At 43.5% G+C, this 24,815-nt stretch overlaps 2 protein-coding genes across 2 annotated transcripts in view; both read left to right on the top strand.

Moving 5' to 3' along the window:
* SERPINB5 (serpin family B member 5) overlaps positions 1 to 11,759 on the top strand; it is a gene marked incomplete at its 5' end in the record, with an annotated part of 28,648 nt that extends 16,889 nt beyond the window's left edge. Inside the window, 7 exons of the mRNA XM_082044574.1 lie at positions 3,954 to 4,138; positions 5,718 to 5,831; positions 6,183 to 6,314; positions 7,181 to 7,298; positions 8,528 to 8,670; positions 10,276 to 10,446; positions 10,568 to 11,759. Of these exons, the coding sequence (XP_081900700.1) occupies positions 3,954 to 4,138; positions 5,718 to 5,831; positions 6,183 to 6,314; positions 7,181 to 7,298; positions 8,528 to 8,670; positions 10,276 to 10,446; positions 10,568 to 10,972 (1,268 nt within the window). The 3' untranslated portion in view covers positions 10,973 to 11,759. The remainder of the gene's footprint in view (positions 1 to 3,953; positions 4,139 to 5,717; positions 5,832 to 6,182; positions 6,315 to 7,180; positions 7,299 to 8,527; positions 8,671 to 10,275; positions 10,447 to 10,567) is intronic.
* Positions 11,760 to 18,821: 7,062 nt separating this feature from the next.
* Positions 18,822 to 24,297, top strand: LOC309435658 (leukocyte elastase inhibitor-like). Its single transcript, XM_082044167.1, has 8 exons — positions 18,822 to 18,915; positions 19,728 to 19,912; positions 20,171 to 20,233; positions 20,665 to 20,793; positions 21,866 to 21,983; positions 22,279 to 22,421; positions 22,981 to 23,148; positions 23,674 to 24,297. The coding sequence occupies exons 2-8, from the start codon at positions 19,742 to 19,744 to the stop codon at positions 24,079 to 24,081; spliced, it is 1,200 nt and encodes a 399-aa protein (XP_081900293.1). The 5' UTR covers positions 18,822 to 18,915; positions 19,728 to 19,741; the 3' UTR covers positions 24,082 to 24,297.
* The last annotated feature ends 518 nt before the right edge of the window (positions 24,298 to 24,815 follow it).

Below are 24,815 nucleotides of genomic sequence, written 5' to 3' on the forward strand. Positions count from 1 at the left end.
CTCCCCTCTTTTGCTTTGGGTTTCCAGGGCATCTCTCTAAGTAGTTCCCACTCACAAAACCATGGAGGTGGCCACAGTGTTTGTACCTGGACATCACCATGAGGACAGCTTGGTGCTTTTTCTAAAGGAGTAGCCACCTTGATAGGACAGACACTTGCTTTTAAAACCTGTTCCCATTTCTAGGGTTCTCCTTCCACGCTTGGCAGTCAGTCCTGTCCCTGCAGGTTGGGGTGGAGGTGCCTCTTTCCTTCTGAGGATGTTTATTAACTCTATTTTTCTCCTTGACTCATTCTGAGGTTTGGGCACACCTACAATATGCCTCACGACCTACATTCACCATGAACCATTTCACATCTCCATTTCAGATCTTTCAAGAGGTGTGAAAGTGGAGCAATACAAACTTCAGCACTAAAGGAGCGCTGTCTTGTTTTAGAATGTTCCAGATAGTAGGTAATGAAGGTGGAAGAAAAAGACATTGCACTAAATAATTACTTCTCTTGTGGAAAGATGACTGTGTTATTAAAAGGAAAATGAAAGACACAGACATACAGAGGCACAAACAGCAAAGCTAGAACAGCTGTTTTCAGAATTAATGAGATATAACTCATCTTTAATTTGTTTGTTCAGAGAACCTTTGGAGTGTTTCACCTCCGTTTTTCCCACTGGTATTAGGTCTTTATGTGAAGTACTTCTGGACTTCGGGATAAAACAAACATCTCAGTATAAAACAGATATTAACTTCTTTCAGCATTGCAAGTTCTATCCGCAGAGCGTAAGTCAGAACCTTGATGAAGCATTGATAATCGCTGTGTTCTTCAAGCTAGTCAAAAGGCAAGAAACAACTGCATTTGCCACACATGGCACCTTCATATACTAAGCAACTTGACTTTTCAGCTTTTCCAAGCCACTGCAGCAATCTGTCTTAAGCTAAGTCTGGTTTTTCTGTGGGCTGAGTTCATACCCATTGTCTGGCACTTGCTGTGTGCTAAAGTGGTTTGCACAGACAAATGCTGCATCTCAGCTGATCCACATCAGCTCTCTAAGTCCTGGTAACTTCTGTTACCCAAGCCCCAGCTTCTCATGCAAAGTTTGTGTCCGGCTCATGGCCGAGCAAGAGGTAGCATGCCCTCTTCACCATTGAGGACAATGCAAGAAATTTTGAGTAGTTCATGGAGTAAAGAGAGCTCTGTGCAGGGCAGGCTCTGTGTGTGTGGTAGAGGAGCTGGGGCCTCCGTGGATGAAAGGAGTGGCAGGGGATCATTGGCTGGAAGGGGATGGGGGTCCCCAACACCAGGCAACCCCTTCCCAAGAAGGCTCTAAACCCCTCTAAAAGTGGCTGCTGGACATCAACAGCCCAGGACAGGCTGCACAAGAGCTCTGCTGATGAAAAGTCCTGAAGCTCAGCTTTGCATCAGCCTTTTGTCACCCTTAGCCTTCTGGTGATGCAGGCTGGAGTTCCTCACATAACTTGGGCTTGTGGTTTGCAGCAGATGGGGGGGCACAGGGCTGAGAAGAAGCACCTGCTGTGCCATGGCTTTCTGTAGACAGTAGATATAACCAACTGGCTGTGCATTCACCCATCTCCTCAGTGGAGAGGAGCTCTGGCAGCTTGCTATGGACCCAACCCATGCTTGTCCCAGTGCAGGCTGAAAGCTAGAGCCATCCAGATCTGTACTGTGGGAGACATGAGGGCCTTCTCTCCATACTGTGGCTCTGCATTTTCCCCTAAATAAAGTACCTTTCTGGAACACAGGCCACAGCTACTCATCTCTATGTTTGCAAGCAGGCAAAAGCTTATTTTTTCACAAGTTTTTCTGGTGTGCTGTCCAAAATATCATTGTCTAACACTCCAAGTGATGTGGGGATATTTGGACATAATGATTCTAGAAAAGCTCATGTGATCCCACTGGCATTCACACAACAGCTTTACAATTCTCCTCCGAAAGGACAGAAAAGCCTTTGACACAGTCTCCCACAGCATCCTCACAGCTAAGTTGAGGAGGTGTGGTCTAGACAATAGAGTAGTGAGGTGGGTTGCAAACTGGCTTAGGGAGAGAAGCCAGAGAGTGGTAGTCAATGGTGCAGAGTCCAGTTGTAGGCCAGTATCTAGTGGAGTGCCTCAGGGGTCAGTACTGGGGCCAGTATTATTCAATATATTCATTAATGATTTAAACGAGGGAATAGAGTGTACTATCAGCAAGTTTGCTGATGACACAAAGCTGGGAGGAGTGGCTGACACGCCAGAAGGCTGTGCTGCCATCCAGCGGGACCTGGACAGGCTGGAGAGTTGGGCGGGGAATAACCTAATGAAATTTAACAAGGGAAAGTGTAGAGTCCTGCATCTGGGCAGGAATAAGCCCAGGTTCCAGTATAGGTTGGGAAATTCCATATTAGAGAGCAGTGTAGGGGAAAGGGACCTGGGGGTCCTGGTGGACAGCAGGATAACCATGAGCCAGCACTGTGCCCTTGTGGCCAGGAAGGCCAATGGCATCCTGGGGTGTATTAGAAGGGGGGTGGTTAGTAGATCGAGAGAGGTTCTCCTTCCCCTCTACTCTGCCCTGGTGAGACCCCATCTGGAATATTGTGTCCAGTTCTGGGCCCCTCAGTTCCAGAAGGACAGGGAACTGCTGGAGAGGGCCCAGCGTAGGGCAACAAAGATGATTAAGGGAGTGGAGCATCTCCCTTATGAAGAAAGGCTGAGGGAGCTGGGTCTCTTTAGTTTGGAGAAAAGGAGACTAAGGGGGGACCTTATTAATGTTTATAAATATATAAAGGGTGAGTGCCACGAGGATGGAGCCAGGCTCTTCTCGGTGGCAAACAATGATAGGACAAGGGGTAATGGGATCAAGCTGGAACACAAGAGGTTCCACTTAAATTTGGGATAAAACTTCTTCTCAGTGAGGGTGACAGAACACTGGAACAGGCTGCCCAGGGAGGTTGTGGAGTCTCCTTCTCTGGAGACATTCAAAACCCGCCTGAACCTTGGTGTTCCTGCTCCAGCAGGGGGATTGGACTAGATGATCTTTTGAGGTCCCTTCCAATCGCAAACATACTGTGTGATACTGTGATACTGTGAAAAGGAGTTTCTAACCCCCTTCTTTTCCAGATGGCCTCCTGCTTGTAAGGACCAAGCTTGAACTTGTTCCCAGCTTCTTTGCAGAGCAGATTTAATGTAAATGCCCCACAGGAAAGATATCAGACTGTTATATTTCTAGTGCAAAAGAAAAGAGTGACACAGATCTTGTCATATCATTGAGCAGGAAATTACACACTTCTTTTCAGGGCAGTTGAGCTATTGGTTGGTTTGGAAATTTTAGTTGTTAATCCTACTTGAATCTGTGGCTCCTGGAAAATGCATGAAAAGGGAAAAAGTATTTCAAACTGTTCGTTTTCATATGTAGTTCAGTCTCCATGGCTGTTAATGACCCTTTTTCATATATGAAAACATTAATAAACAGTGATTTTATTTTTATAAACCTGTTGTTTGAAACCTTCATACCACAGCTCTGGTTACCAGACATGGTTATATGCAGGCATAGCTTCTGTCACTACATTTCTGTCACTAATTGGATATTGTTACAAGATGAAAGAGCTGATATAACTGTATACCTCAAACCAGTTTGGAGAAGGAAAATGTTAATCCACAGGTCACTGATTTCAGTGCCATGATCTGAAATAAGACACTCCATAGGACAAGATAGAAAAATGGTCCTTTCTGAGGAATACACATATGTTGTGAGCCTGGGTCTGTTTTCCAGATCTGCTGTGTCCTTGCTGTGGAGCATGGACTGACAGATGTGTGCAAGGTTGGCTGTTTCAAACTCTCGGAGTTTGGCAAACTTCTATTATTTAGCAAGGAGCTATGGGACAGTCTCAGAGCAGACAGATGCTTCACAGTGTGATCTAGCTAGGCAACAAGCTGCATTAAATTTCTTCTTTCTTTTGTGCTCCAGTCAGCAGCTGCTTCATGATGGACCCCATTTCTAGATCAATTACTGAGTTTTGCCTTGATCTCTACAATAAGCTCAACAGAAATGCAAAGGACACAAACATTGCCTTCTCTCCAATGAGCATCTCTGTTGCCCTGGGCCTGGTCCATCTAGGTGCAAGAAACAACACTGCTGCTCAGATAGAGAAAGTAAGTATTAATGAAACATGCTGAGATGCTTCCATATTGCTTGCTGTTCCCTTAATGGAAATGTCGGGCATCCTAGCATGACATATGTGTGAGGGTCTCATAGAAAACAAGCAAGAGTTCAAGCACAGCTGCTGCCTTCCCAGCTGTGCTTCATGTGCCATGATCCTTGGCATCTGCTTGTGTGAGTCACATCATGCTCCCATGCAGACTCCGGAGGGCGGAGCAATAGCTGAATGAGAGGAGGTGATACACCACAGTGGGGCACTCTGGCTTTCCCCATACCTGCTGCCAGAATGTGGTTCAGAATTACAAACAGACACTTCCTCTCATGGTTGCTATAAGAATCCTGAAAGTGTGAGTCTGTGTGGGTAGTTGCAGAAACCTGAAGTAATTTCACCTGGGTGGCTGGAAACATTAGCTCACTTATCACTTATGATATTCAAGAGTCAAATTGTCTCACCTGCAGAGCTCACGGGGACCCAGGTGTGCAAGGAGGGGGTGAAGAAGGCCACCCCTTCGATTGCTTCCCACAGTGCAAGTTCTGCTATCTACAATCTTTCTTTTCTTGTTTGTGCCCATGAGCAGTAGAAGACCAATAATCCTAAGGCAGAGGTTCTTGTCAGTAGCTGGCTCTGTACTGGCAGATCTTCATCTCTCATATCCGAACACTGCCACCTGCACAGTCTGACTGCTGGGTCACCCACAGCCGAGGTAGACATGCCCTCTTCACAAGGTTCTCAGGGTGTGATGGCTTCAGCTTGGCTGGTGGCTGCCAGTTGCCCACCCAGCCACTCTCTCACTCTCCCTCTTCAACAAGGAAAGGGAGAGAAAATTAGATGAAAAATCTTGTGAGTAGAGGTAAGGACAGAGTCATCACTCACCAGTTACTGTCACAGCAAAACATACATAAGTTATTTTGGAGCAGTCTGGAACCAGCTCTGTTTGACATGAGGGCTACCTCTGGCTACCATAACCTTGCCACATCAATCCAATACACAGGGACTTTTGCTTATTTTAGGAAAGCAATGAAGATCCAGTATCCTCAATAAAAAAGAATAAGTCTACATATAATGCAATATTATTATAATGGAGAAACTTCTGGAAAATTTGCAGCAAGATATTTGCACATTAGTAACAAAGACTGTTTTCCAGTAAGAGCACTGTGGTTCTGATGTATTTCCTAAGCTGATGCAAAGATTAAGAATGGCTACAAAAAGCCAGTTTGGGTATTTTAATATAAAACTATTTTTGTCTCTTTGCCCGAAGCAACATTTTGTTTTGAAATATAAGGTAACTGTAGCAATAAAAATACAAATCAAGTGTAAACATTTTGAGGTAGTGGAGAATAACATTTTGAGGGGTTAAGTGCAAGCTCTTCTTGGTTTGCTTGTATAGAAAAGTGAATTTGAACATGAATATATGAACAATGCTAAGTCTGCCATTTCAGCCTGACTGAAGCTGAGAAAATATCTTTCATAAATCTACAGCATTTTTGTAGGACAGCATAGCAAACCTTTTAAACACGGAAAATGCTTTTATCCCAGTTACAGTTGCCATAATTTGGCATCTTCAACTGCAGGTGCTCCACATCAGGAAAGATGCGGGAAGAATGAGCCTTGGATCTGATCTTGAGAGTGCAGCCCTAGAAATGGAGCCAGAACGAAGCCAGGAAAGGCAGTCATCCCTCTCACAGGTACATCCTTGGGTGGGGAGCACAGGAGCCTTTTCTTCGCCGCACGGTGGGTTACTAGTTGTGAAGCACTACAGTCTGCCACTGGAGGGAGTCAAGATCACACGAACAAAGTCTACCTAACGCACTACGAAATGCCTGATAATAGCTGTTGCCTTATTAAGGGCCAAGTTTTTCATGAAGCTGATGCCAAAGCCTTCAGTGATCTTATCTGAAGGAGGATCAGGCTACAAAGCTTGAACTAGCTAGATTTAAAAATAGGTACAACAGGAATTAGCCCTATAGTGTAATCTAATTAACAACAAAAGCTATACAGAGGAATGGTTATGAGTGTTGTGTTTGTAATATTCCTAGTGTAACAAGGATGGGAACCTTAACCATGAAGTATTCCAGGCACTGCTTCTACAACTGCAAAACCTCGGTGAAGGCTATGTTTTATCCCTGGCCAACAATCTCTTTATACAACAAGGATTTGAACTCCGGCAGGTAAGTTCCCTGTGCCTGCTGACTGCTGTGGCCCTGACCTCAAGCTTCCCTGTAACTGCGAGCGTCCCTGTTGCCCCCACTTGTGTATATTTTGGAGCACTTGATGTGCTCCTTGGAGCCATATCTCCTGGGACTGGTGGGAAAGATAAAAGATTGTCAGCTTTCAATTATTTTGTTTAAACCTCCCCCCTACCCCATGGCTATCAATGGCTATAGAGCAAAAAAAAAAAGAGAACTCTGTTTGCTTTTGGCATATGTTTACACTCAGCCAGAGGTGTGACTACAGCCAAAAATGGCCTGTTCAGTCTGTCTGTAAGGTACTTACATCTGGGTTTGCAAATGGCATTACTGGAGCAGCAGCAAGATTGGAGAGGGCTTGTTACCTGAGAAGTTATATAGTTTAATGCATACAGCTGCTGTTCTAAACTTCTTACTCTTTTCTTACTGGCAGACTGGTCTCTAGATTACTTAGTATGGGTGCCTTGTTAGTCACATCTTTACTTTGCTGTCAATTACTCCTGTTGAATGATTTGGATACCTAAGTATTAAACAACACATCTTGCATCTTCTCTAATTTTTTATTTTTGTCTGGACCTCAGGTATGCAGTTTTTCATGGGAAGACTCTTTCATGTAGATTTATTTTTACTTATTTACTTTTTTTGCCTATGCAATAGAATAATTGTCTCTTCTTCAAAGATTCTCTGAATAAACTTCAGACAGTTGATGTTTCCAAAATAAATTTTGCCTTATGGAGTCAACAGGTCCCCCACAATTTCTATAACAGTTCTGAACTGTTGATTTCTTTTGAAAAGGAATAAGTACTTAACAGATTTGACCAATTCATAATCTTTATTTTGCTTTACAGCAATTTCTAACGTGCGCTAAGGAACTGTATGCAGCAATGCTGCAAACAGTGGACTTTCACAGTGCTGTTGAAGTTGCCAGAATAAAAATTAACAGTTGGGTTGAAAGTGAGACACAAGGTAAACTAAAGCAAAATCATAGCCATACTATCACTGCCTTTTTCCACTGCTTCAACAAAAGAAATTCTAGGGTATGAAAAGCAAAGACTTATTCACATTTCTCGGTGTTCAGTCTGATGCTGTTTAAAGATGTTTGGTCTTCCTATCTACTGTTGAAATATTAAATTACCAGCTAAATTATTTCTGAATTAAAGGTATGTTTGTGGTAAAATACTTTTGCATTCCCACCCTTATGCCCGGCATGATAATTGCAACAATACCTATAAGGCTTGACCTGCCAAATTGCTTTCACAAACAGCCACAAATGCAGATACAGGACAGCAAGGGATGGATATTGTGAACTTCATGGTGAGACTGAGAACAACCTGGGGGAGGAGGGAGGACAACCAAGGACCTGGTTATATGTAGAGTGAGACCCACGAAGATGACAGATGTGACCACCAGCAAGACTCACTATCACAAGTGACAATCGACCAGCTCTTGCCTTTAACAGGCTAGCAGGGGCCATTGGCTCCTGCTGATTAGACTAAACATGGTTTCCTTTAGTTTTGCCAGGGCTGCTGTAGAAGTGGGATGGTCATTTTTTAAATCTTCTGGCTGAACATAAACCAGAACTTACTGTGGGACAGGCAAATAAATTTGAAGGCTTCTGTAATTTCTTGGTCATCCATCTCCTGACCAAACCTGTCCTTCTGGCAGACTGGCCTGTGACTGATGTGGGAAAGAGCTGTTGACCCCAGTTGGCTCCCAGTAAGAAGGCTGAAGGATCAAGAGCCACTTTGCACAGTGTTAGGAGCCATCGTTGCTCTGGGTGCTCACATGAAGCCTGTGGACTTGCTAACTCCTACTTCAGCCTCTGTGTAGGAAGTCAAAGGCTCCACAGCCGGCTAACTGCTGCTCTTGGTGCAAAGCGAAAGATGCCCTCATATAAACTGAAATATATGATTAATGATGCTGCCTCCTTCCCCATGGTTTATGTCACCTGGCACATGTGTGTGGTCTCTGGCACTGACAATTGGCTAATTTGGTGACCCCAGTCCCTCCTGCCCTCCCTGGCTGGTAACAGCGCAAAGGAATCTACCATTTGTTTGTCTATATTGTCTCTGTCATTTGAATAAACCAAGAACTGGATTTCTAAGTTTCTTCAAAACTAAGTTCACAGACAAGTAATAGAGTCCAGAGCCAAAATGACAGCTAGAAAATACTTGTTTATTCCAAAATTTCCTTAGGTAAAATCAAGGAACTCTTTGCTCCTGGTGTGATCGACAGACGTGCAGTGCTGGTTCTGGTGAATGTCATCTACTTCAAAGCATCCTGGGAATACAAGTTTGAGGAACAAAAAACAGTACAGAAAGATTTTAAACTGAATCAGGTACATCTACATTCTGTAAATCTTAACATTATTTACCCTAGATATTGTGAGCAATGAAGCAAGCATAACACAGAAGCACAATGTCCAGGGCTCAGCTGCCCTGTGAACACCGTGTGGATGTGCTGGGAACTTAACCTGCTTCTCCTGTTGGGAAGAGGTAGCAGGAGGGTTTTTGACAGAAAAGCATAATCTTTACTGCAAAAATGTGCAAGACTCAGAAGTTGCAACAGCTCAGAGTTTTGCTTTGGTGACTGAAGTGTTAGCCTTGATTAGCACGTTTGAACATAGTACTCACTACAGGTAGTTGTCATGGATGGAAGCAAATCTGAGCATCCCATTTCAGACAGCCACCAGGGGTCGTCCTGGCGTTTATATGTTCAATGTCTTTTAACATTAGCTATGCATTTGAGAGACTAAACGAACAGACCAAACAAACTAGACTACTACAAACTATTACTAGTTTGTAGTAACAAACTGCAAATACGCAGTTACAATTTGAAAAAGGAAAAAATATTACAGGGTATTTCGGTTTATTTGTAGTATCTGCAACATTTGAAGGTTGATATTAGATGTATTTTAATTTTAGCCTTCTTTTCATACCATAGGGATATCACTAAAGCCTTCATTGTTTTAACTAAGTTATTCACAATATGGTTGCAAAGTTAGTTCTTTAGCAAGCATGTTCCTCTAAGTGCTGTCTGTGGCATTTAAGCCCGACAGATATTATCAGAAAGGACTCAGATTTAGTTCAGTTTTGTCTTCTTTCCATATCTTGTGTAAATATTCTCTTAGTTCTCACCTATAACAAAAATTAAAAAACCCAACAGATTTAGGTCTTATCTTAACTTGCAGAGTTTTGTATGGGAAAAAGTGTCTTTTGAATGTTAGTCATAGATCCAAGGAAAAAGTCAGAAAACCATGTATTTCTAGTTATCATGTTGCATTCCATTGTTATGACACCGGTAAGAAACTGTCATACTGAGTACTTATATGTGTGACTTTAAATCTATATTTGAATACGGATATAGACAATGATCCATAGCTGAGAACATTTGGTGCACTGCTGCAGTAGGAGAAACTATGAGGCAGGGAGAAGCTGCATAGATTTTTCTTCATATGCTAATCTATATTAGCAGGGTTATTTTTCTGAAAATATGTCATCTACCAAAGTTGTTCTTTCACTGCTTTAGAAGATAGCTAGGAAGTTCGCTAACTGTAAAAGGAAACTTTGAGTCTATACACAGCTTTCAGACAACCTCATCGCAAAAAAGGTGAGATAACAAGATCTAGAAGACCGTGTCTGAGAAAGGCTATGATTTTGCTCTTGACCTATTTATTGCTTCCTGTTTAAACAATCAGTCTGATAAATGACAGCCTGATTCTTGCAGTGCTGTTTCTTCTTTTTCCAGAGAATTACCCCCTTTATTTATGCATGCCAAAGCTGATGTCTTGTGTGTTACTGTATATGCAACAAAATAAAGAAAAATGTTTAGTCTAACAACAATTACTGCTGAAACCCTGATTACTGATATTGCACCTATAATAAGTTTAAATGTTAAGAGCTGTATTGCTTAAGTGACTACTGTATAATTTTCTTTTAAATAGAATGAGAAAAAACCTGTACCGATGATGTATCAGAAAGGCATGTTTAAATTGGGCTTCATTGAGGAGATGGGTGCTCAGGTCCTTGAACTCCCTTATGCTCAGAAGACACTGAGCATGATCATCCTGCTGCCAGGTGACATGGCTGATGGATCTACCAGTGGGCTGGAGCAGGTAAGGCAGTATGCATCATGGACTATGGCTGAAAGTTGGTTGAATAGAGGTTGGATAAAGATCTAAACCTTTCAAAGCTGTGCACATATTTTAAGCTCTTTTTTCCCCCTCCATCTTCTAGATTGAAAGCACAATGACCTGTGAAAATTTAGTGCTGTGGACCTCTTCAGAGCACATGTTTGAGACAAGAGTAGAGGTGTACCTCCCCCGATTCAAGCTTGAAGGCACCTTTAGCCTCAATGAGGTATTAAAAGAGATGGGGATGACTGACATCTTCACTGAATCAAAAGCTGATCTTTCTGCAATGTCGTTTACCAATACTCTGATGCTGTCAAATGTTGTCCATAAGACATACATGGAAGTCAATGAGGAAGGCACCGTAGCATCAGCTGCTACAGGAGCTGTCGCTGTGGCGAGGTCTCTTCCTCTCACAGAGGTGTTTATGGCTGACCACCCTTTCTTGTATTTTATTAGATACAATCCTACCAATACCATTCTTTTCTTTGGCAAATTCTGCTCACCTTAAAATCTGGGCCATTTTTTAACATTGTGAGAAAAACACGGATGAAAATCAGAAATGCTGTTTTTTTCTCAGTGCATTCTTAACCCTTTGACAGCTCGTTTCTTTTCAAAGTAACCACTGCAAGCAGTTTAGCTCAGAACCAATCAATTGGATGCTCTGCCACTAGGATTATTGAATTGCAAATACTGATCTGAATCCAGAACAGGAGTAAATTTTGCCTTAACTTCAGTGGATGTGAATAACACTTTGTTTCCTTGATGCCCATGTATGCCTCTGTATTCCTTACAGTTCGCCAGCCCAACCGTGTAGTATAGTACCCAGCCATGTAGTATAGGGCTTGCAAAGGTGGAATTGGTATGCTACTGTCTGAGGAAAATTGTCTGCAACAATTTTCAGTAACTGCCAGTAAAAAAAGAGTAGCCCTTGTTCTGTGTTTTTTGATTTCTGGTCAGCTGGATCCTGGTCAGCAGAGAGGTGATGTAGGGATACTTTTTCTTCATCTGCATTCTGTAGCTGTGGCAAATCCTTTGCATGGTGGAGACCTAGCCATGCTAATTCCCTTTCCTGTAGCAACTGCCAAGCAGTTAATACTTGTTTACAGTAAATAGACCTGTTTTCTGATTATTGTATCACTTTCTCCCCAGTGATGTGTAATGGTTCTGCTTTTATGCTACTCTGCATTATATAAAAAGCTTATACTAGAAGCAGCTTTGGCTTCATTTATTTATATAGATATACGCCTATATCTAAAGTGATGCCTTACCAGTTTAAAGGATAATGTGACATGAGCCCTGGAGGATTTTGTCTGAGTTTTTATTAGTACCATTGGTTTTAATGATAATAACAGGAGGAATATTCAGTCAGGGAAAAGGGCAGGATCCTGCCCTCATGGACACCTCTAGAAAGGGAGCTGATTACAACAGTAATTATGCACACAGGAGGGGAGGATTTGGGCCCTCTTTAGTGGTCTTTTTCTGCATTCATTCTTGAAATAAAAGCTCACAGCATGATTGAGGTCAGAAGGGACCTCTGGGGGTCATCTGCTCCACCTCCCTTGCTCAAACAGGGCCACCTACAGCTGGTTGCCCAGGATCATATCCAGACAGCTTTTGGATATCTCCAAGGATGGAGACTCCACCACCTCTCTGGACGACCTCTCCTAAGCCCCCCTAAGTTCTCAAATTACTCCAAAGAAAATTTTGTATACGGTGTCTGCAGGAACAGGATACAAAACCACACATTTCTAAAGAGGCTTCATTATTTATATAGTAAAGAAGGCTGCCTTTTATGTAGGGATAAAGCAAATTATTTCAGTCTCAAAGAATAGGAGGAAAATGGTCTAAAGCACCTCATTGAAGTTACTGACATGGAAAACTGTAGCCATGAACTTCCAAGAAATGTGTTTTCTTCCTCGCGTACTGGTGTCTGGTGAGTTTTGATGATCTGAGACACAGATCTGAAAGACAAGGCTCTCTCCATGCTCTGAGAAATGAAGAATGTTTTGTAAAGGGTGGTTTAAATCAGGGAAGTCACAGTTAAACGTAACCTGGGAAAGGTTTTAGTCTGTGGGAGAAAAATAAAACTTGCCACTGACTGATAGGGAGACATTACTACTAATTTGCTGGTTTAACACAAGCAACATCTTCCTCATAGGGATTCTGCATGAGGTTTAACAAATTAACATTTGCAACGTGCTTTATGACCCATGAAAAGGAAAACATACATTAGCCACTTGCCATATAGCTGGATGCAAAGCACCTTCATGTTGTGCATTCATGATTACCGTAGCTTACACACCATAAGTTTCCTGGGGCTCTTTGGACAAGAAAGTCTAGGAAATAAAAGTGAATGATAACTCAGCAAGAACAGACAGGAGCAGCACAATAAAAGAGTCAAACTGGCAAACTACTCTTGACTGTCTAATCCGAAGGTGCAGTACAGCTGCAGCAGCAGTTCTCCAGGCTGTGTCTGTGTTTCCCTTCTGGAAGCTATCAGCCCAGTTTGCCTGCTAGAAAATGTTTCTGTTATCTAAAGCTGTCATTGTACAGTGTTCACATTTCCTGGGGAAGTTCTGAGAAATGCAACCTCAAAAATCAACAATGTTTCTGAAAATGTGGGGACAGGGATTCTTGTGATGAAGTGGTGAATGCCACAGGGAAAAAACCAAACCAAACCAAAACAACACAACACTTCCCTTTATTTCCATCATTTCTCAGCAATGCGGACACAGTCCTCCACCCCCAGCATATCCTTTTATGGCACTCTTGAGTTATAGCAGCAGTTTCCGATGGTACTGTGGGTTAGCATGGGGATGGATCTGCATTTGCTACCAGTAAAGAATGCAGGAGTTTATTCCTGAAAGTGAAAGAAATAGAGGAGGAGGTTTGCAGTAAAAGCCTCTGTTTAGCACCAGCTAAACAGGGCCATTCCTGTGCTGCCAGAGTGTGTGAACCGTGACGATGTGTGGTGAGCCCTGTGGGGTGAAGAGATGCTGCTGGGTTATTTCTGGTACATTTTGGGTAATGTTATGAAGGAAAAACCCAAATGTCTATGCAACATATTTTTTTTTGCATTTTTTTTCCCTGCAGTGCAAACTCTACTGAAGGGAGTGCCTCTCTGCACTAATCCCCATGTGTGCAAACAAGGTCCAATGCCTCTTCCCTCCCCACAGCTTGCCAGGGGAGCAGCCACCCCCTTTGCAAATGGCAAGGGTCAGATGCATTTGCTGCTCTGTCCTGAGCCCCTGGAGTTGGAGATCTTCAAAGGTCCCCCTCAACACAAATCCTGTTCTGTGGTTCTGTGTCTTGCACACTGGTTAGCTAAATTTAGCTAATCCCACTCATCTCTGGTGGGTTACTGATTTACAGCTGGTCAAACTAGTTTATAATAAACTCGTTGTATCACAAAATATCTGATTCGGTAAAAAACAGAAGAGTTATCAGGTATTGTGTCTTAGAGCCAAAACATACATGTACATTTTAAAATCTCAAATTCTGCTAACTTTAATATCCCATGTTATACTAACCAAAATGTGTAGGATTTGCTGTGTTTTCCAACTCCTGCCTGGAACTGGAAACAGGAGGAGCTCAGCTGTGAATAGAACAATGGTTACTGGCCAAATACATAGCTTGTAAAATACAAGATGAAGAAATACTTCTTTTCAGTGCTCATGGCCTGAGACTACGTTTAGAAACATGATCAGTGTTGAAAGTTCTGCTTTCACAGCCTCACTTTTAGTATTTATGTTCAGTCTGAGCTAACTTTGCACACAGTTTCCCCTTAGTGCAAGCCAAGCGCTGGCAGCAGGGATTTGCACAGCAAGTCTCTGCTGCTCCTGTTGAAACTTGACACGGTGTGTCGGGGTTGCACAGTGTTTCAGCTTTCTTCTCCAAGTTGTGTGGCCACAGCCTTTCTTAGAGGATTCATTAGCAGCTGTGGATGCCCTGTCACATGGTGCTCATCGTCTCACTGAATTAGGTACTCAGTTCTTCCCTGGTATCAGCTGAGGGAAGGGCCATAATCTGGCACTTAAAGTCACAAAATCAGTCAGTACCTTATGAGCAGCGAAGTGAAATGCCTACCCTGTACACAACTATTTGTGTTATTCACTTATCTTCAAAGAGAATTAAACTTTATTTTAGAAACCAATTCAACATGTATTTCAAACCTAATGAAGATGCCATTCTTCCATTTCCAGGGGAGTCAAGAGCCCCAGAGGTACTGCTGTATAAATCTTCAACATTAATTTGACTCTTGGGGAAAACTTTACCCCAAAGGCTGAAAAATAAACCAGAAAAGGTTCAACTGGCACACTTCAAGAGAGGCCACATTGCAGGATTTATTTGACCTGTTATTTCCTAAATTGTTCTGTGGACTTCTCAGAGTATAGTGCTCAATCATTTTTGCTTTTGGCCTTGGTGTTATGGCCTGCTATAAACTAATTTATTTTAGACAGAAATCCAGATAAAGATAGTAATTCCTTCTGATCTTAGGACTGAATAGAGCAGTATCATTACTAAAAATACTAACAGTAAGCAAATGATGTTTAGAAACAATCCCATCACTGATATCTTACAAATATTCTTATTTCCTCTACCCCACAAAAAATTGTATCACTTTTCTGTCTGATGCATTGTAAAACTTCTAGTTTCCAGTCTCTCTTCTAGTATTCACCAACTTTCCATCACGTTTGTCATGGACCATCTGTCCCACACTTCTAACACACATATGGAAATGCCAACTCACTTTCTTGAATAGTTTCAGAAAATCACCCAGAAATAATACTTCGAATTAACTTTTTTTTTTTTTTTTTTACTTCCATGTTATACCATGTTGTGGGAGATTTGAGGGATTTTCTTGAAGTTAATGTGTGGACGGGTTTCTATTAGGTGGAGATTTGTTACTGAACTAGCCAGGCCCAAAGGAATTTCAAGGCCACCTCGGAAAGCTGAAAACAGGACCTGCTGTGGTAGTGAGGCAGTTCTACAATAACAGGGCCTCAACAAGACATAAATAAACAAACCTATTAGCAGTGAGACTTGGGCGCATGGACAGCTTGTGAACATGGACAATACCCAATCAGCTAATGCATACTTGGAGTGTGGACACGTGATCAGGAAATAACTGCATATATAAGGAGGCTTGTTTCTGTAATAAATGGCTTTGCTTGAATTCATATTGGATTGTGTGGAGTCCATGATTTTTCGCCCTCGCACCATATTTTATTCCATTAGCTCAGCAGAGTCAGCTTGGCAAGGTAGATGTATAGTAGCGTCTATATTCAGATAATACCAGCACTTGTTTCTCTTGAACAGAGCAGCAAGGGAGGAAATAGGCAATCTGACTAAAGGGCAGCTGGATGGCAGAGCTACTAGTTAGCACCTTCTGGCTAAGACCCGCGTGGGGTATTATAAGCAGAATAATATGAGTAAAATTCAAAGTAGAGCCATGGTATGATATCTTATACAATATAAATGGTATATAATTTATTACATTGATTTTTGTAAATATAAATAGGTTAACTTTTATTCAGTTATGTTTTATTAATAAAATACAATACCTCACTTTTTAAAGTGAAAACGATACATAATTTCTGTAGTGGAGAAACTCACATAGCTCAGGAAGTGAATGACCTGTCTTCAGTATATTCCATACCCTCACTAGAATTAAACCCTCCATGTCCCATGAGAATGTACCAAGCACTATCAGGCACTAGGTTTTAGCATGTTCTGTGTGGAAAACTATCCACCTTCCTTTCAAAATTCTGTTCTTACTCAAATTACTGCAACTTGATGACACAAGAGGAGAACTTGGGGACCTGCCAGCTTTGCAGTTCAATAACTAGAACACCTAGTAGATGAGTTCTGGTTGCCAGTCCCTGCTGCCAGGACTGTTCTTGTTTTAATCCCGTAGCACTTTTACAGAAAACCAGTATCTATATGTGGGTTATTATTATTATCCTAACAATATGTCTTTCTGATAGCATAAATCTTACTTCACTTGCTTAATATCTGCCTAGAAAATAAATTAGTAAATAAAGTACTTAAGTTCTGAGCTTTCTTTAAGCTCTTCAGAGGGTTCTGCCATGCAGCTTTATCATCTGAATCCTCAGGCATGAAAGTATGTATTCTTATTTATTGGGTGGTATGTCACAGCTTTTGTATGAGAGCGCCGCCATCTACACAGCTCTGAGATTGTTTTGCGTTACTCCCTCACTTGACCGGTACAGTTTGGAAGCAGTGTCCAGCTTTTCCATGCACTCACTGACAGTTTTAAACAGGCTGGAAAAGCACTACTGAAGGACCTCTGTTGCACACCCCGATGGATGTCTTCTTGCCTTCTGCGACACCCTGCAATGCGGCTGGCATTCGGCATGGTGCTCATTGCTGCCTGCAGCCTCGGAGCACCAGCCTGAGCTCTGCCTCTGCCTACACCCCTGACATCTCCTTTTCTAAGTGACCCTCATCACACCCTGCTCTGCTGCCTGTCACTTCTGTCCCCTGTAATCTGTCAGCACGAAGCAGTCCCAAACATGGGCCAGCAATGACCAGTCCTGCCTTCTCCACAGCCTTCCACCTGCTGAGTGAGAAATTATCTTGCTAAACGGTAGAGGGGCGACCACTGAGTGGAACGGCTGTCTCAATCCAGAGTTTAATAATAGGGGAAAGTTCCCCAAATCATATTTTTAGATGATATTAGTGCCATCATTGTGTGATATCTATACAGAGGCTTAGCTGCATTTTGCTCAATTGAGTCAGCTGCTGGTCTTCTGTGAGAAATACCTGGAACAGTGAGCAGCAGAGTGCCTGTTGGACTAAAATAAATGCAGTGCTCAGCACACAACCAGCCTTGAGACACCATGGGCAAACACTGTGAGAATGCTGACTGCTGCTTTTGAAGCAGAACAACCTCCACAGTCAAAAGGCAAGTAAGTGCTTGGGCAGCATGGTGCAAATTTCTGTGTTCACAAATGATGATGAATATGAAGGATCCTGGAAGACATATCCAGGTGGTTTTGGTGTATCTCTTGTGTCACTAGACATGAGTGACTTGACTTTGCTGTCTTTTTTGCTTGTTGTTTTCTGCAAGGCATCCAGAGAAACAAACTGCCAATGACCGCAGAGCCCAACAAAAGCTGCATGCGCCCCACAACCACATCAAGCCTAAAGGCAAAACCACTGATGCCTTGAGCTCCCCACAGGCGTTATGCTGAAAGATGTGTGCTAGACCTAGGGGTTAGGAAACCATGTCCGTAGGTGAAGTACATCAGCAAATATTCAGAGCTGAGCACCACAGCTGAAAGTCCTCTGATTGCCATGTCTAACTGCTTTTAGTGTTGTGGGGAAAATCTACCCGCAGCCTCAGAGTGGCAAGGAGCACCAGGATGAATGAAGGAGCTGTCCGAGCTCCATTCTTTTCGTTGCAGATGACCAGCAGTGCTGGCCACACTGAGCTCTCCTAAGTAGGACTGGTGGTGCCCTCACTTCACCTCCTCTTGCCCTTTTCCTGCATGAGATCATTGGAAAATCCTATTACCTAAAACTGTCGCTATATGGGAGTATTCTGGTTCCAGGATCAGTTCCCAAAGCTGTGCAACTGGGGCTCATTCTGCCCTTTGGAACAGGTCCTGTAGCACCTGGTTAGGTTTACCACCTCCTGACCTGCAGTCCAGGAGATGCTCAAAACTCAGGTTGGGATGTGCTGCTGAAGACCACTGTGTGCTACCTCTGCTCTTTGGCTCTTGCTGACACAGGAAGAAAAACATGCTGAGATCCCTGAGACAGATAAAGCAGCCAAGATGAGGCAGCCCCAGCTCAGCATGGCCCTCAGGCAGAGAAGCTGCTGGTGCAGAGTTGGGATCATTGCACCTCTCTGGGAAGGCCTGGGAAGGCCTGGGAAGGCCACATGTTGTTGTTATAGGCCCAGCTCTATCATCTGCTTCAGGACTGCTGGGGCTCCCCGCAAGACAGGGTTTATCAGACACAACTAAGCACTTCAGGGAGAGGTGCTTCTCTGAACACTGCCTATCAGACTCCTGTTTTTTGATTTCTTTCTGTTTCTCTCTTGCAGTTACTGTATGATTTCTGCAGATGCTTGAAATATCTTTCAGATGATCCGTCAGAGCATGCTAATGAGGTGCAGCAGCATCAACAGGGTGCCTCCTCTCTGGGAGAGGAAAAAAACATATTTCCTTCTTTCACCACTTCTTTTAGAAAGAAAAAGCCAGAAGAGACTGTATCGTGTCTCTTGCTTTGCTGCAGGACACGAAAAGCTGTTTTCCTGTTGATCTGTCTGTTGGCTCTTGATTTCCTTGAGCACGCTCCTTGTTCAGAAATAAAGTGAACAGGGAGCCAGGCTACACAGTGGCCTGTTTTGATTTAAGACAGGGCAGGGCACCACCCTCCATCAGCGAAGAAGCTACCAGAGTCAGCTCTTCTCAAGAAAAGGTAACTTTCTCAGCCCTCACTTTCCTCAGGGTAGCGACTGGACTGGAAACAGAAGCTGGATGGCAGCAAAATGTTTTGCAGCCATGCACAAAGTCAGGCTGCAGTGTTTTTGCCTACAAGGCTGACTTTCACCTTTTGTGGATATGACAGTAGTCCCAGGAAGTATGTAGCCAAACCCTTGGCTTGAGTGAATAAGCTTGCGCAACAGAAGGAGGGAATTTGGTAATTCCCTTAAAATGCAAAAGGAGATAAATGGCAAGGCAGTTGTCTTAGAAGTGCTGGGATGTGTATGAACTTACTACCTCAAATTCAGGAGGCAGAGGAAGGCCTTTCCACACTGTTATTTGAATATGACTTGGCAATCCAATTTGCTCGTCTCTCTGTTGTTGTTGTTGTGTGTAGTTTTTGTTGTTGTTGTTGTTTTCCATAGAATGTGCTTCATGTTTTATACAGTATACAATGTACTTCAGGGACGCATGGTGTCTGGAGGTTGACCAATGCTCCTAAACCATGCAGCAGTTCTTGCAAGAAAAGGGCATGAATGTGAGCAAGGAGTTAGTGGGAGCAGATGGGGGGAGAGCAAGGGTGTGCCCAAAGGGGTCATTTGCCCAGAGGTGGTTGTTCATGTCAGAGTATGGGGTGCACTTTTCTATGAAGTGCTAAGTGTGGTCTGAAACCCACTCCATGGAGGTAGTGGGTTCTTGGGGTGCTGAGTTTTGTGAGAAAGGCTCTGCATTTCCAGCTCTCTCCACACTTTCTCCTCTGACCATGGCAATGTTTGTGAGATGGATTACATAGCTGTCCTGTTGTAGGACTTGGCCACCCTATGATGGGCTCCCTCAGTGCAGCAAATGCCAGCTTCTGCCTGGACTTCTTCAAAGAGCTGAGCAAAGTGAAAAGAAATGAAAATATCGTCTTCTCTCCACTGAGCATCTCAGTTTCCCTGAGCATGGTCCAGCTGGGTGCCAGAGGCAACACAGCTGAAGAGATGAAAAAGGTGAGTTTCTTCTCCTTCTCTTGTGAACTGCTATTAGAGGTTTACATTTGGAAATGGAAAAGAGGCAGAAGCCTTCTGGCAGTCTGGGTCACATTCTTCAGTCATCTGAAAGAGGTGACAGGTACTGGTCTCAAAGCTCTCCTTTCCAAACATGTTCATCTGACTTGCAGTGCCCATGAGGCTGCATTGCTACCTCAATGTGTTCTTCGTGTCTTCGCTAATCTATTTACATAGATTTATATTGCATTTATATTGCAGGTGCTTCATATTCATGAGGTGCTGAGCACGGCAAGTCCAGGAACCAAGGACGCTACTGGAAAGGTGAGATAGTATCTGAACTGTGTGCTAACATTGAACTGTAGCATGAAGAAAAGCATGGCAAGGCACGCTTGCCTGCTAAATGGCATCACTTCATCCAAAAGCACAGTAAGAGCAGAGTTCAGCCCTGTTCTCATCAAACTGTGGAACCTGTGTGCATGGGCAGAGGGCATCCCATTGCTTTGCTGCATAAAGTGTTGCCAGATTTAAACAGGATGATCCTTTTTCAAAGTGGAAATTACAGGAAGGGAGAGAGACAAGTGGGTGACTTCGGAGAGTCAGGAAGCCCAGGCATGTGTTTGTGGGTTTTTGCCTGCCCATTGTCCCCACAAGTCCACTTGGGGACAGTGACTATATTTTCAGCCTGAGGGCACACAGGTGGAGCTCCAGGGGAAAGTATCTTGCTACAGAAAACTTTCCCCTGCTGCTTGCAGTGTGAAGAAGCCGGAGGAGCCCATTCTCAGTTCCAGGAGCTTCTGTCTGCCCTCAGCAAATCTGGTTCCTCATGTTCTCTCAGCATTGCTAATAAACTCTTTGGAGAAGTAACTTTTCAGTTCCTTCAGGTAAGTGACTACTGTTTATGTGGTTTGTGGTGTTGAAAAACTTCTGTACTACACTTTGGACCTCTGCTAAGGACATCAAATTGCATGTGTCTGTGTTGCTGATGTTGCGACAGAAAAGCAAGCTCTCACAGACGAAACACAGAGTGAGCAGAGCATAAAGAGAGTGACATGAGATAAAACAGGTGTTTGTAAAAAGTCAAGGGGAAATGCATACATTTCCTGTGGAGCAGACAAAAATACTTTTGAAAAACTGGATAGCAATTTTTGCCAAAATAGTTTCTTCATGCTTTGATAAGGGTGGAATCATCACCCTTTGTCTACATATTTTAAAATGCTATGGCAGATTTACATCTCTGAGATGTAGTGTAGTGCAGAACATTTCCACAGAAATCATTGTTCCGGACAAAGGAGAAAGTCCAGTTTGCCCAAACTGAGATCCTTGGGAAAGAGTCCACCCCATTTTTTTCTCTCTCTGCACACTGTACAGAGACCTGACTTTCATGACCTGATTCCGAAGTGCTCTTTCTGCATGTTTGTGCTGTGCACATTGGGGAAAATTAAGTCCTTGGATGTTATTTTTCATTTGCTGGCTCTCTGAAGGGAATGGTGCTCCACGCACAGTGGGATGAGAGGCGAGGGCCAGCCTGCAGCCAGGGTCAGGGAGCAGCAGCGGGGAGGCTGCTCCACAAGGGCAGGCAAGCAGGGACTGTGGGTTATGGCCAGGCTGGCAGGGTTGCGCTCTGCCCGCCCCAACAGCTATGTTGCTAAAATTGTTGTTGTGGTGAAAAAGCAAAACACCCTCTCATCAAGAAAAGCAGGACTAAAAGACAGCGGATCTGGGACCCTCTGGCATGAAAGGTGTCCCAGAGACCAGTTGTTTGGCTCCTCCCTGTGCCCAGGAATTCTGTCCTGAAGAGTCACAGAGCACATGAAGGACATTTTGGAACTAATATTCCCACAGAGAACTCTGATCTGCAGGTTGACATCCATTTCTTGGCCTCCTATTTCTCCCTGTGGTCAACTAGCTCTTCAATTACCATCATGAGAGCCACCTCTCTTCCCTGTTTTGCAGCAATACTTGGACTCCACAAGGGCCCTGTACCAAGTGGAGCTGGAAGCAGTGAACTTCTTTAAGGCTCCTGAAAAGTCCAGAAAGAAGATTAATTCCTGGGTGAAAAAACAAACTGGTGGTAAGGACAAGGCCAGCACTTGGCTGCCGGGAGAGTGGGTATCATGACCACGTGAGATGTCAATAGCTGGTGTCTGAGTTTCTTCCTGAGCATAGCAGCATTCAGAAGTACTATTTTGGAGTGATTAATTTTGCTTGTGGCTACTGTAAAAGCAGCTCGAGGCATAAGGTGGCCAGGAGCTCCTGGGAGCTTTGACTCTGCAGATCGATTTTTGCCACAAATGGACCTCAGTCCATGTCATCCTCAGTCAATGGTCAAAATGAAAGCATAACTCACATTTGCTTGTTTTTTAAAGGGAAAATTAAAGACATGTTCCCTCCTGGCTCTATCAGTTGCACAACAACACTAGCTCTGGTCAACGCTATCCACTTCAAAGGACAATGGGCTATAAAATTTAAGGAGAAAAACACCAGGAAAATGCCTTTCAGGCTGAACAAGGTACAGTTGAACAAGAACTGTTGGGAGCAAGGGAAAACAGGGAAAGTCCTGGTAGACTGTGCTCTGTTGTCTGCAGGGCAAGTCTCTGCCCAGCTCAGGTGTGGGGCCAAGTTTGTCCAAGCCAAGAGCCTTCACCCTGTGAAGTGGGAGAACAGCATCCTCTTCCCAAGTGCCTCTGTGACAGAGGTCATGTGAAGGCAAGCTTTGTTACCTCCTTGGAGAGGCTAAGTTGTAGAGGAGACTTTGCTGAGGACACATCAGCCTTTCCTGGGGATTATAGTGGAAACTGGCAGCATCCCTTAGCAAAGAGTTAGAGAAGCAGCAGAAACTACAGTGCAAACCACAAGAAGCTCTTAGAGCAACTGTTATGGCTTGCACAGAGCTTGAGCCTCTGCCAATGCCCTCAGCAAAAATATGTAGTGTCTTGAGGAGCATTCATGGAAAAGGAGCAAGTAATTTCAAGCAGGTTGATCCTGTGGCATTTATGATCTGCTTTATTTTGCCCCCCCCCCCTTTCTTTTTTTTTTTCCTGTCTATTGATTGACTTGCTGTATTTTAGAGAGAGCACAGGAATGTACTGATGATGCATCAGACAGGAGAATATAAATTAGCCAGGAGACAAGAAGAGCAAATGACAGTGCTGGAGCTCCCATACGTTGGAGGAGAGTTCAGCATGTTCATTCTTCTGCCAGAAAACATCTGTGATGAGTCGACTGGCCTTGAACAGGTAACACTCCTGTCTCTGCTACTGGGAGGAGATACTACCTGTTCATCCAGTACTTGAACAAGATGCTTCCCAGCCATGTAGGCCAAGCTTGTATCTTTTATTGTTATGAGTTTTATCTTGCTTTCCATAGGTGAAATACTGTTGCCTGTATAAAGATTAGAGAGATTCATGGTCATATATATTGCTTCAGAAGAGCAGAGAAAGACAGAAAACCTGCTCAAAAGCAATACTTCATAGCCTTTCCAAGGGAGTTAATGACTATTTCAGTGGACAAAATGTAGCACTAGAGAAGGAAACTTATTTTTCCCTTGCAAAAGTATGAAGACACAACGCTGTATTGGTGTCTGGTGAAAATCTGAACAAAGGAAAATGATCCCTCTGAGAAGAGAAGGCTGGCTCTGAATTTGCCTCATTTCATACTCAGTAGCTGTAGGGCACAGGTTCTTTTCCTTAATGGCAAGTGTTTCTGTCAGCATTATGATCTGGTTTCTCATGACCATTATACCCCACGTTTTCTACTTGCAGCTAGAGACTGCTGTCACCTATGAGAAATTAGCAGAGTGGACCGACATGGAGAACACGTATCTGCAAGAAATCACAATATACTTGCCCCAGTTCAGACTGGAGGGAAGCTATGAACTCAGACCAGTACTGGAAGCTCTGGGGATAAGGGATGCCTTCAATGTTGAACATGCTGATTTCTCTGGGCTGTCAAGACATCCTGAGCTGTTCCTTTCTGAGGCCATTCACAAGTCCTTTCTGGAAGTTAATGAAGAAGGCACTGAGGCAGCTGCTGTTACAGGGTGGTTAGTTGTAGAAGAGTCATGCAGCAGCATTCCTTATGAGTTCAGAGCTGACCACCCATTCCTCTTCTTGATCAAACACAATCCAAGCAGGAACATTCTCTTCTTTGGCCGATGTTGTTCCCCCTAACGGTAGAGTTCGTTCTATTTCTTTCTTCCCAAAGGGAGAACAATACTATGGTAGAAAGGAGTAGGGCATAAACAACGTGTTGCTATTTAGTGTCACCAGCATTTCCTGATATCCATAATCTTGATCCCAAGAAAAAACGTCAAGCTACTTCGGCAAGACTACTGGAAAAAATATAGTGGGCCTTTCCTCTTTAGAGCTCTTCTCAAACAAGAGAACAATGCTAATTTATCTTATTTCATTCTTTAGCCATGAAAACTTTCATTGGCATAGGGTTGTCTAAACAGCTGGTTAAATGCTGTGTAAATAAGAAGTCTAAAAAGATGCCTTGCCTTTTCAGCTATATGGCAAGGCTGGTCATGGGGCCAGCCTCCAAAAGGTGTTGCAGACCTTCCTCCTCAGCCAACAGGTCCCAAGCCAGAAACAGCTCAGTGCTTAACCCCCTGCTTTTATATTACATGTCTCCAGCAACCCCATCTCCAGTGCTTTCAGACCACCATGAGGGGAGGCTCTTGGCTGCCATGATAGCAGTGAAACCCACAGGTCATGTTAATGTCCGAAATGCAGCTCTACACAGAAGTTGGGCATAGAGATATGTAGCTGCACTTGTCCCTTACTCTTCTCCTCAGGTACCCTCTCCAACCATCCCCTTTGGGAAGGACCTCTGAAGTGACAAGAGCCCTTCCTACTGGGGTAGAGACATAAAAGACATACAAGCTATCCCTGGGCAAAGTGAG

The sequence above is a fragment of the Streptopelia decaocto genome (assembly GCF_964273445.1).
Source record: "Streptopelia decaocto genome assembly, chromosome: 2".
Taxonomy (NCBI): domain Eukaryota; kingdom Metazoa; phylum Chordata; class Aves; order Columbiformes; family Columbidae; genus Streptopelia; species Streptopelia decaocto.

Bases quoted from the DNA above. Each gene is read 5' to 3' on its own strand.
- LOC309435658 (XM_082044167.1), top strand. From the start codon at position 19,742: ATGATGGGCTCCCTCAGTGCAGCAAATGCCAGCTTCTGCCTGGACTTC. The intron at 19,913-20,170 runs GTGAGTTTCTTC...TTTATATTGCAG, and splicing joins CAGCTGAAGAGATGAAAAAG to GTGCTTCATATTCATGAGGT. The intron at 23,149-23,673 runs GTAACACTCCTG...TTCTACTTGCAG, and splicing joins AGTCGACTGGCCTTGAACAG to CTAGAGACTGCTGTCACCTA.